The sequence below is a fragment of the Microcaecilia unicolor genome, chromosome 11 (assembly GCF_901765095.1).
Source record: "Microcaecilia unicolor chromosome 11, aMicUni1.1, whole genome shotgun sequence".
In the NCBI taxonomy this organism is placed as follows: domain Eukaryota; kingdom Metazoa; phylum Chordata; class Amphibia; order Gymnophiona; family Siphonopidae; genus Microcaecilia; species Microcaecilia unicolor.
This window is the reverse complement of record NC_044041.1, coordinates 81,572,738-81,585,308: the sequence shown is the minus strand read 5'-3', so window position 1 is coordinate 81,585,308 and position 12,571 is coordinate 81,572,738. Positions and strand designations below refer to the sequence as shown.

The following is a 12,571-nucleotide window of genomic DNA, read 5'->3' as shown; positions in this document are numbered from 1 at the left end:
GTACGCACGCAGATGATTACTGCTCGGTTAATGTGTGAGACCTTACTGCTAAGTCAATGAATGGCAATAAGGTCTTAGGCCTTAAATGGACACGTGCCAATTTTTTATTTTGCTGCACGTCCATTTTCGGCCAAAAAAAGGCCTTTTTTGCAGACACGCTGAAAAATAGACCTGCGCACATTCAATACACGCGTCTACAACAGCGCAGGCCATTTTTCGGCACACCTTAGTAAAAGGACCCCTAAGTATTTTAAGCTCACATTTGGCTATTCAAATATTATAAATTTTTGCTGGGAGGTTTTTTGCCACTGATGAAGAAGTCTTGCTTTACCAGCAGATGGCTGAAAGCTTCTTGAGGCTTTTTCCTCCCATTTCATCATTTTTAGGATTTTCATTGCTTACCTACTTATAAAGAATCTCTATTTGTTTTGTTGTGTTGATAAACATTGGTGTATGGCCATTAATACAAAAAATGGAAAATCAGCCATTTTACTACTGTGGTAGAAATGGCCATAGAATGTGGGAAAAACCCACACAAGGATGTGCTAAGGCCAGTTTCTGATGTAGCTTAGTAAAAGAACCCCTTAATAATTTAAACATATTATGCACATACCTCTGTATTCTATATAGTGCACCTAGCGCTCCACGCTAAAACCTAAGCTTATTCCATAACATCTCGCGTAACTTAATTGGTTTAACAAGCCAATCAGCATTGATAACAGCACCTAACAAGCAATAATGAGCATTAATTGGCAATAATTAGAATTTATGCGCACAACTCACTAAGCGTATTCTGTAATAAACTGTGCCTAAATTCTAATGCACGCAGTTCAAAAGGGGAGAGGCTATGGGAGGGGAAATGGGCATTTCATTGGCATTCCAAAATTTACACTCGTAGTTATAGAATATGGCCCAGGGCATGTAAATCTATGCGCAGGGATTGATGTCAGATTTTTGTTGGTGTAAATGATGGTGCATAGTTTTAGGCACTGGGATATCAACTAAGAGTATTCTATATATAGTGCCTAAATCTAGGTGCCATCTATAGAATACACTTAGCCGGATATGTTTACTGTGTGGATTTTTTTAGGCACCTTATATAGAATCTAGCCCATAATTTTTTAACGTAGAACAGAGAGAGACAAGGTACACAGTACAAAGCAGCACAAAAACACAGCACAAAGGGCTCTCAAAGATGGAACAAACAAATGTGCTTTATTCAAGGCCCGACATGGGCTGTGTTTTGGCATTACTGCGCCTACATCAGGAGTTAATCTCAAAATAGCACATGAACAATGTACAGTTGCAGAATGATATAGTAAAACTTAAAAGCTGCTCGAGGCAATCTGCCTGATAACATCTGGTACAGAGAACCATGTCACACTGGCGCCAAAATAGTTGCAAAGAACTACTGAGGTGCACAGTGCGATGCATTTCTCTGTACCAGATGTTCTCGGGCAGATAGCTTCGAGCGGCTTTTACGTTTTGCCATATCGTTCTGCAACTGTACATTGTCCATGTGCTATTTTGAGATTAACTCCTGACGCAGGCGCAGTAATGCCAAAACACGGCCTGTGTGTGGCTTTGAATGAAGCACCTTTGTTTGTTCCACTCTTGAGAGGCCTTTGTGCTATGTTTTTGTGCTGCATATAATTTTTAAAAACATACAGCAGCCAATGTATGACTCCCATTACTTACAAATCATACAACACTCACACAGACACAATGTACGCCCCAAACAGCACCCATAATAACTCACCACCAACCCACCAATCATATGCACAACCTTTTGACAACCCACCAAACCAAAGACACAACAACCAATTAAGAGGAATAGCCTCCGGAAACGAGCACAATCGACAAAATGAGGAAAACAATAACAACAACAAATTCAACCACCGAAGGAACAGACAACTAATAAAAATAAACACGTCAAACCCTCCCTTGGAACCATATCGCTCAATTCATCTAGGATACATCAATGCAAGATCAGCAGTAAGGAACTCAGTAGACATACTAGACTGGATCATCGCAGATAAACTAGACCTCCTATTTATCACAGAAACCTGGCTCCATAGTCCTACAGATCCAGCCATCTTAGAAATATGCCCACCAGAATACAAAATCACCCACTGGACAAGGAATGGAATAAAAAGAGGAGGTGGAATAGCTATAATTTACAAACCCGAATTCACCATCACAATCACGGGTGAATCTACCTCCCCACAACTCGAAATTGCATCGACAAGAATAAACCATCCAAATCTAACAGGCCACCTCAACACAATCCTATTCTACAGACCCCCAGGGAAATGGCAAGACTCCCAAACACAACTCATGGATTTCATCTCGAATTCCTGCGTATCTTCCTCAAACATCCTCATACTAGGAGACATCAACTTACACCTAGAAGATGACACCTCATTAAGCACACGAGAGTTCAAAGAATTCCTAAAACTTTGGGATCTACAAGCACCTTACATGCAACCGACTCACGAAAAAGGACACACACTAGATATCATAACGAACAAATTCGAATCGGATTCAACCATCATGATCACGGACACAAGTTGGACACCTACACTATGGTCAGACCACCATAAAGCAAATGTCACTCTCTGCTGGCGAAAAACACACTTAAACACGACCAATAAACCCGAGCGAACAACATACACAACGAGAGGAAAAATAGACTCCGCGACATTCTGGCAACAAATCTACCAGTACGAATGGACAACAAACGCTGACACCATCCAATTCCTCCAAGAATGGGATGAGCTATGTACAACAACATTAGACAAAATCGCCCCAACCCAAACCAGAACATCACACAGGAAAAAAACAAACCCATGGTTCACCGAAGAGCTGAAAAAACTTAAAACACAAGTCAGGAAACTAGAACGAGCTTGGAACAAAAAGAAAGACGAACAAACACTAAACGACTGGAAACTACTTCGGAGAAAATACAAATACACCATAAAACAAACAAAAAGACAACACTACAAAACAATAATAGGACCAAATTACAAAGACACACATAAACTCTTCAGCCTTGTGAACAAACTGCTAGATACCACACCAGTTACAAATAACGGTGAAAATATACCAGACGTCGACAACCTTGCGAAGTACTTCAAGGAGAAAATCATACTATTACGACACAAAATACCCGCCAGTCCCATAGAATACGCCACTCTTCTAGACTGTCTGGACCCAGAAGAAGGAGCACACCCAGCAGACAGAACCTGGACCGAGTTCGAACCACTACCAGAAGACCTCATCTCTAAAACTCTCAAAAAATATGCCAAATCCAACTGCAAACTAGACGCATGCCCAAACAGCCTCATGAAATCAGCCCCTCAACAATTCACAACTGACCTAACGAATCATATAAACTACATGTTACAAAATGGACTCTTCCTAAAAGAAAAAGGAAAAATCTTACTCACCCCAATTCCAAAAGATACAAAGAAAAACTTGAGCGAAATTACCAACTACAGACCAGTAGCATCCATACCACTAATAACCAAATTAACCGAAGGGATGGTAACCAAACAACTCACAAACTATCTAAACAAACACTCAATACTGCATGATGCCCAATCCGGATTCCGGTCGAACCATAGCACAGAAACAGTACTAGTCACCCTTATGACCAAATTTAAGCAAATAATAGCAACCGGGAACAATATACTCCTCCTACAATTTGACATGTCAAGCGCCTTTGACATGGTCGACCACGAAATCCTACTACACATACTTGAATACTTCGGCATTGGAGGAAATGTCCTAAGCTGGTTCAAGGGGTTCCTAACCCTGCGCTCGTATCAAGTTACATCACACTCAACCACGTCCAAGGCATGGATACCTGAATGTGGAGTTCCACAAGGATCACCCCTCTCACCAACTATTTTCAACCTAATGATGATCCCCCTAGCAAAACTCCTATCAAACCATAACCTCAATCCACATATATACGCTGATGATGTGACGATATATATCCCCTTCAAACATGACATCAAAGAAATCTCCAACGAAATCAATCAAAGCCTACACATCATGAACACATGGGCAGACACATTCCGTCTGAAATTAAATGCAGAAAAAACTCAATGCCTGGTACTCACCTCCCTACACAACACCAACGAATTCAACGCGATAAACACACCAAACCTAAACCTTCCAATCTCAGAAACACTAAAAATCCTTGGAGTCACTATCGACCGCCACATAACACTGGAAACCCACGCAAACAACACAACTAAGAAGATGTTCTACTGCATGTGGAAACTGAAAAGGATAAGACCACTCTTCCCAAGATTCGTCTTTCGTAACCTAGTGCAATCCCTCGTCCTCAGCCATCTGGATTACTGCAACTCATTATACGCAGGCGGCAAAGAGCAAACACTGAGGAAACTCCAAACAGCCCAGAACACAGCAGCCAGACTCATCTTCGGAAAACCAAAATATGAAAGGGCAACACCACTACGAGAGAAACTACACTGGCTTCCACTGAAGGAACGCATCACCTTCAAGATATGCACACTAGTCCACAAGATCATCTACGGCGAAGCCCCAGCATACATGTCCGAGTTGATTGACCTACCACCCAGAAATGCTAGGAGATCTTCCCGAACATACCTCAACCTCCATTTCCCTACTTTCAAGGGCGTGAAATACAAGACGCTACACGCGTCAACCTTTTCTCACACGAGCACGCAGCTTTGGAACTCACTGCCATGCAACTTAAGAGCGATCCACGAACAAGCATCCTTCCGCAGATTACTGAAGACCCAATTGTTCGAGACAATCTACGGAAAAAACCTAAACACATAGAGTCTACACTCACTTACATCAACACATCACACATCCACTCAAGATCTCTCATTTCCCCCAACTCCACATAACTCATACATATACTTACAGGAATAGGTAAACCATGTGCCTACATGTCTTAACACTGCCCTTAAACTTCCTATTATCTCCTCCCAAAATCTCCCTGTTGATGTCCCATTGTGATATTCCTAATGATAGTTTGATTATCTCACATAACTTGTACAATGTAACCCATAACCAATTTGTATCAACTGTACTCTCTTTATTCATATCTTATTGTAAGCCACACTGAGCCCGCAAAGAGGTGGGAAAATGTGGGATACAAATGCAAACAATAAATAAATAAATAAATAAATAAATAAAAATATCAGTGTATTTAGGAATGGCCTTTTCTCCCACTATTTGAATACAGAGCAACCTTTTACTAAAGGGTTGGTGCGCAGCAACAGGCTTGCCATGTGCCAGTTCAGAACTACCGTAGGAGGCCAGCAGTACCCAGCATGCGCCATTTCCAGTGCTAAAAAAAATATTTCTATTTTAGCGTGGGAGCCCTTACCGCCACCTCAGTAGGTAGCGGTAAGTGCCCCCCTCCCTCCCCCGAAGTGATTCAGTTTCCACACAGCCGTTTCTTTTCCAGCAAAAAAGTCAGCCTTTTACCCGCTGCGGTAAAAGGGGGCCTCAGCGTGCATCAAAAATTTGCACCGACGCTAGCACAGGTCCTCTTTTACCACAGCTTAGTAAAAGGACCCCCCCCCCCTCAGTGACCAAATGGGTTTCCGGTAGTAAACATAAGTACTACCCCTTAGCTTCCCATTGTCCCCTTCCAATTATTTCTATGTTTATGTCCCATTGTCATATTCCTAATTTGATATTTGAATGTCTCGTATATCTTTGCACAATGTAATCCATAACCAAATTGTAACAAATGTATTTCTATTATTCATATCCTATTGTAAGCCACACTGAGCCCGCAAAAAGGTGGGAAAATGTGGGATACAAATGCAATAAATAAATAAATACATAAGTAATGCCACACTGGGAAAAGACCAAAGGTCCATCGAGCCCAGCATCCTGTCCACGACAGCGGCCAATCCAGGCCAAGGGCACCTGGTGAGCTTCCCAAACATACAAACATTCTATACATGTTATGGTTTATGGACTTGTCCTTTAGGAAACCGTCTAACTCCTTTTTTAAACTCTGCTAAGCTAACCGCATTCACCACATAGGTGCCAGTTTTGTAGATGCAGTGGATGCTTGAGCCCCCTTGCCCTCTAATTTTAAGCAAACTCCTTCGCTGTGTCCACGAAGAAGTAGTTTGCATTCAGTTTGGCACTCCCAGTTGCATTGTAAATTTGCTCCTATGCTTGCAAAGATTTTCATACACTGTTACAGTTAAAGGAATGCAATACCTGAGATGATGTGTAGCAAAAAAGACAACACTGGTATCAACTTTAAAATGGTAATTCCAGAGGCTTGCTGGGGGAGGGGGAGAGGGGAATTGTTTTTGTGGTAGATGTAGATTGTAGACCCTGCAGTTCATCAACTCTTAAATAATGTGTTCACTGTCAGATTACTCTGTGCACGTCACCAGTTCTTTGCAACTTAAATAAATATATTAAATAAATCAATAAAGCAATTAATTTTAACTTTAATAAGATACATTTTAGTTTTGCAACAAAATGGAGGTCTGTCTTCTACTCACAGCTAAATTTTGCCAGTCATTTGCTTCGCTCAGCAGATTATTGGGACTTTCACGGAAAAGAGTCCATCTTCAGCAGCATTTCCTTTAGATCATGTATTGTTTTTCTGTTGTTTTATATTTCTATAAAACAAAGAAAACCATGGCAATGAGTTAAAATCTATATTTTTACTGAGCAAGCCAGTGGTTGTTAGTGAGAAGCCACATTTTCCATGGCTGACTAAAGTTCCTAATATATGATACCTTATTTATAGGCTGTTACAGACTAGAGACTTAAGTGTCAAAAACAAGTAAGAGATTCATTTCACATGGGATAGAAGAATAAAAAATATATCAAGGGTTTATTTCATGATGAAAATATGTGAATACTGAGCAAATGATTTTAAAAATATTTTCTAAAAAAAAAAAAAAACCCATCACAGGCACTCAGACTATAAACTGAATTTTTACTAGCAACATAGTTCAATAAAATGATACGATTAGGGGCCCTCTAAATTGTGGTAAACTTTGGAGTTACCATGTCTTGATGTGGGATTTTACCATGCAGTAGCTACAAATTAATATGCCATGTTAAAACATGCAGATACCAAATGGTACCAATAAGTACCCATATATACTATGTAAACCGCTTTGAATGTAGTTACAAAAACCACAGAAAGGCGGTATATAAGTCCCATTCCCTCCCCCCCCCTTTCCCCTTACTGTGCTTGGAGTTAGGAGACAGTTAATTGGTCTCACACGAATTGCAAAAGTGGCAGTTAGCATGTGTTATTTACAGCACGCAAATCACAAAGGGCCCCTTTCACCAAGCTGCGCCAAAAGGGAGCCTGCGCTAGTGTTGGCGCGTGTTTTTCACATGCACCGAGGCCCCCTTTTACTGCAAAGGGTAAAAGGGAAGTGTTTCTTTCCTGCAGAAAATGGCCATGCGGCAAGTAAAGCACTTGCCACCAGGGGCATAGCCACGTGGGGTCACGGGGGCATGGACCCCCATAGATTTGGCCCTGGTCCCCTGCCGATGACCCTCTCGACCCCCCTCCTGCCGCCAACCCTCCGCCGCCATCGGGTACATTTGCTGGCGGGGGACCCCAAGCCCCTCCAGCCGAGGTCCTCTTCTGTGGCGCAGCCGCGTTGCTGATCTGCAAGGCTTCGTTCTGTTTCTGTCAGTCTGATGTCGGACGTCAGACTCACAGAAACAGAACGAAGCCTTGCAGATCAGCCAGCAACGCGGCCGCGCCAGAGAAGAAGACCTCAGCTGGAGGGGCTTGGGGTCCCCCCGCCAGCAAAAGGTACTTTGCCGCATGGCCATTTCCTGCAGGAAGGAAAGACTTCCCTTTTACCCTTTGCAGTAAAAAGGGGGCCTCGGTGCATGTGAAAAACACGCACCAACACTAGCACAGGCTCCCTTTTGAATGGGCTGTCGGCATTGCCGCACAGCTTAGTAGATGGGGGGGGGGGGGGTAGGGAAGTGTTTATTTTATACTTTTTGGGCCTGATATGTGTTTCTGGTCATAATCAACAGGTCATAATACCAAGAAACAAAAATAGAGGGGGTAAGATTCAGCTAGCAGCAGTGAGCATTTTGCAGACCGCCGCTGGTGTTATTTCTGGATACTCAATGCCAGGCCATGTCCAGGCTTTGGCATTTAATATCCAGCTTGTGCGGCGCTGGCTACCACATAGCTGGTTAAGTCAATACTCAAACTTAACTGGCCATGGGTTGCCTCATAAAGATAGGACTGTGTTCTACGTGGTCCCATTTATGCGGTTAGCCTGGCCAGTAAAGTGCTGACTATGTCCCCAAAATATGGTGACCTAGCAAAACTTGAGAAAACGTTGATGATTACATTTTGAGGGTAGATAGATTTTAAATTCATGGTGGATGCCTCACAGCCTGGTGCCAATCACTATAGTAAACTGGGCTCATTCCTTGAACCAGCTACTTAGAAACGCCTCATCATTTCTGGGGCTTTTTCTTTCCTCTTGATTACAATGAGTTATGATGGATTATGAAGAACACAGGTGAAGGGTCAAATGATGATGCAACCATGACATCTCTTTCTTTCTCCTCAGATATTTATTGCACAGACCCTCTTGCAAGAGCCTCCCAAAAGCCTGGCAGGCAGTGCCATCCCTCGGGAGACAGAAAACCTGCTGCTCATCTATCTACGGGTGGCTACCTGGAACCAGATCCTGGATCCCTGGGTCTACATTCTCTTTAGAAGAGCTGTGTTGAAAAGACTTTATCCCAGTCTTAAGTCTAGGCCATCCATAATGTCTTTGTACCCCACTATGAACCCTTCACTACAGCGCAAGTACACTCAAGAATCAGTGATTCGTTAATTGCCACAGAAGTTTAATTTCTAGAAAGTGCCTGACCAAGGACACTGAAAAACTATTGACTTACGAGAAAGACAAAGACGATGGTGGCACCTTATAGACAACTGTTTTATTGAAACAAACTTTGGCAGACAAAAGTCTACTTTGTCAGACTTACAGTGTATAAACACAGCACCAATGTAGGCTATGTATAGATGTATATTGTATACTATTATACAATATACATTCCCCCCCTCCTCCCCCAATATTCAGCACTAATTAACTGGCCAGGAACGGCTCCCGACTGGTTAAATAGCCTTAAGCCAGCTAAGCACTAATAGCACGAGATAGCCGGCTATCTTGGCTGAATATCAGCATTTAGTGGCTAGTCTGGTCATTGGCTATGTTGTGCCAAAAAAAACCCCGGAAAGTCAATGCCGGTCACCAGCTACAGCACGGCCTTGGATTTCTGAGTTTGCCACCAACTGCGAGAGTTAACAGGGCTGTCTCCCGCGGTCTGAATATCAGCCCCATATTCTTAAAATGGCTTATAACTATAATAGCAAGAGTGTTCCCTGAGTTATTCTACGCTAATTTTGGGAAGACCTAGTCTTTAGACCAAGGTTTCTAAAGATGTAGAGTTTAATGTACCTTCTAAAATGAGAAAATACATTGAAAAAATGTAACTCAGAGTTTCAAGTCTCCACGAGCGGAACCAATAACTTTTTAATGGCAAGAGGAGGCAAGAGTCTGGGGTTTGTCCGTTTGGTTTGCCAGGGTTGGTTTTTATGCTAGAGAGGGTTCAAAATTAACAAAGCCGCTCTGGTATTTTGTCACATCTGTTTTTTCTCCCAGTAGCTGCTGGTTTTGGGACGAGGTGCTACAGTTCTTCAAATATCCTTAGGGCACATGTACTTGCACAGCCCTTGGGCATACAGTTTTATTTCCCCTTAGATTCTGAGAAGGTGTTCTACTGACAATGACTAAAGGTTGAAAAATTCAGTTACTCAAAACCTGTCTCAGTACCACAAAATGTATCTCATAACACCTTTAGGCTGCTTGTTCATGTTGGTTTTGTGACCCTCAGCCTCATTCTCCTCTGTGTGCCAAGCTCATGTTGTCTACAGAGTGAAAAGAATAAGCAAAGTTCAAGACATCTACAGTCTGCAGTTGATGCCATAAAATATTTGGCTGATATCATAAAGCCAGGACAGCTTTGCAGTAACTCAGCATGTAAAATAGTGATTTTACCCAGGGAGTCAAGTATATTTGATCTGGAGGTCACATCATATACGGGGATTCTGATGATCATATTGTTACACATTGGCTTTCATTACAACGTCACTTTGAGGGTTATTTTAAAAAACATTTACATACAAAACAGGGCTCTTATAATATTGCAAGGGTATATATGCATATAACAGTTATGCATGCAAACATAAAGATGCATACTTTTATGCAAGCTGCATAGTCTTTCCTAGGGGCATAGTTCTGCTGGAGCAGGAATGGAATTGTGATGTATATGCATTACTTTATAAAATATGCATGCTTTGTTTTAAATTTGTGAACGAATGAGGGCTTGGATTTTAGATTTAATCACTTGCCATTTCAGATCTGAGTTATAAAAAGGTATACAAAGCTATTTATCTTCACAACTGGACTTACAATTTAAAGTTGTACCTAAGGCAATGGAGGGTGAAGTAACATGCTCAAGGTCACAAGCAGAATCAGGGAGAGCAGCAAGATTTCTATCTTGGCTTCCCTAGTTCTCAGCCTACTGCTCTAACCACCAAGCTATTCCTATGTTGTCTTTATATATAAGGTATAAAAGAGGCACATTTTATTTAATTGCCACTTTTATATCAAATTAAATCATGTCAAATCCATAAATGACCAACAGTTATCCTAGAACTATTGTTAAAAAGGAAATATTGAAACCTTGTTCACATCTATATATATAAAACTCACCCTCAACGTTCTATTTGCACTGACGTCACTGAAGCCAGGTTCGTAAGTTCGAAGCTCTGAAGCCACAGAAAATCACAGTCTGTGGGCCCCGCTATGACGTTGAGGGCGGAGCACATTCTCAGCTCCAACGTTGTACTGCACTGTAGCTCTGCTCCGCCCTCGCGTCAAAACGCGATGACATCGAGGGCGGAGCACACGGGGGGGGGGCGTGCCAAAAGGGCCAGGGTCACACATTCACACGGAGGCTGCAGGGGGGCCGGCGACACACGGAGACACAAAGGGACGGAGGGGAGCCTTGCTAGCGCCCGTTTCATTGCGATTTGAAACGGGCCTTCCTTACTAGTTATAAATAAGAATGAAGGAGAGCTAAAAGTTGGCATGATAACCCAGTAGCACTGCTGAACCCTGCCACATGGGAGACCCAGGGTCAATTCCCAGATCCAACTTTCTGTCTTGGGTGTGGAACTCAAACATTGACAATAGTGACACCTACTGGTGGGTGCAAAAGTTAACTAAGGAAGGAAAAGTCATGGCATGTAATACCATTTTAGGGAGGGGTGGTTGGTTCCAATTTAACCTGAAGCACAAAAGAGCAGGAGGAAAGTGGCAGGAAAAAAAAAAAAGCAAACAAAAAAACATTTAAATATAGGACAAGATTGGCAAAACACACAGGAGCCTGTCCTCAGAAATTACTAGAAAGCAGATTTTGTGGTAGATTGTATTGACATTTTATTTCACTAGCTTCACTAATGGAGAATGCCGATTCCCATTGGGTAGAATGTTCTTTCTATCATTCTTTTATCTATTTGTAACCATTTCAGCACCAATGAAATAAACTGTGGAGAAATAAAATCTTACCCTTTGCCTTTGTTTCTTACATAGCAACATGGTTGGCATAGGACAATAAGAGCCATTTTAACCCATTCAGTCTGCCCCTTTGCCACCTGTTGCACTCTAGTTTTGGTCGGCATCATCACCATAGCCCTGTGTTTATCCTTTTCTTCCACAGCATGTGAAAAGGTACGACAATAAAGAAGCTCTTCCATTTTTCTGCATATTTCAGAATACATGTGCATTACTTCTGGCCTGATATGCATCTTACATAGGGCCTGGTGTAGTGAGGATTTTTATTATAGGTACAAAAAGGGGGAGAGGGAGTATCTTTATATTTACGGAGCAACCTTAAGCTACCAAAGAAATTATGTGAACTAAACAAACTGTCCTCAGTTTGAGGGCATTTTAAACTTGTATAGTATGTGGCTAATTTTTAAATAGAAATTACTTGCACAACAGAGGCATAAATTCCACTCAAGCAGTCACTGCAATGCATGAGGGCCCAGGGAAAGATAGGTCCTCTTGTAACCACTCTGAAGTGGATACCTCTTGCTCTGGAGGCTCATCATCTGAATTTCTGCTACTGCTATGTACTCTCTCTTTACAAATTAGCTAATATAAATGGAGACGTATTCTCAGCACACTCAGACTTACAAAGTTACATATTATGATAGTAATCTATGGAACTTTATAAGTCTAAGTGCTTTGAAAATAAGCCCCAAAATTGTCTACTTGCTTTGCACTTATTTGTATGAGCAGTTGATTGGGATAAAAGAGTGTGTCTGCATTTGAAAAAGTCAATTTATATGAGCTGTTCAATTCACCCCTAAATCTAAATACAAAACCAGAAATACTCATTTTAACTGGACTGAAAAAATGTATGCCATAGAAGCTGGGATGCTCTTTTAAATGGATTA

At 41.8% G+C, this 12,571-nt stretch overlaps 1 protein-coding gene across 1 annotated transcript in view; it reads left to right on the top strand.

Annotated features, from left to right (window-relative positions):
* Positions 1 to 10,868, top strand: part of TBXA2R (thromboxane A2 receptor) — a 102,395-nt gene extending 91,527 nt beyond the window's left edge. The window contains exon 3 of the mRNA XM_030219411.1: positions 8,607 to 10,868. Coding sequence (XP_030075271.1) covers positions 8,607 to 8,876 — 270 coding nt within the window. The 3' untranslated portion in view covers positions 8,877 to 10,868. The remainder of the gene's footprint in view (positions 1 to 8,606) is intronic.
* Positions 10,869 to 12,571: the final 1,703 nt, after the last annotated feature.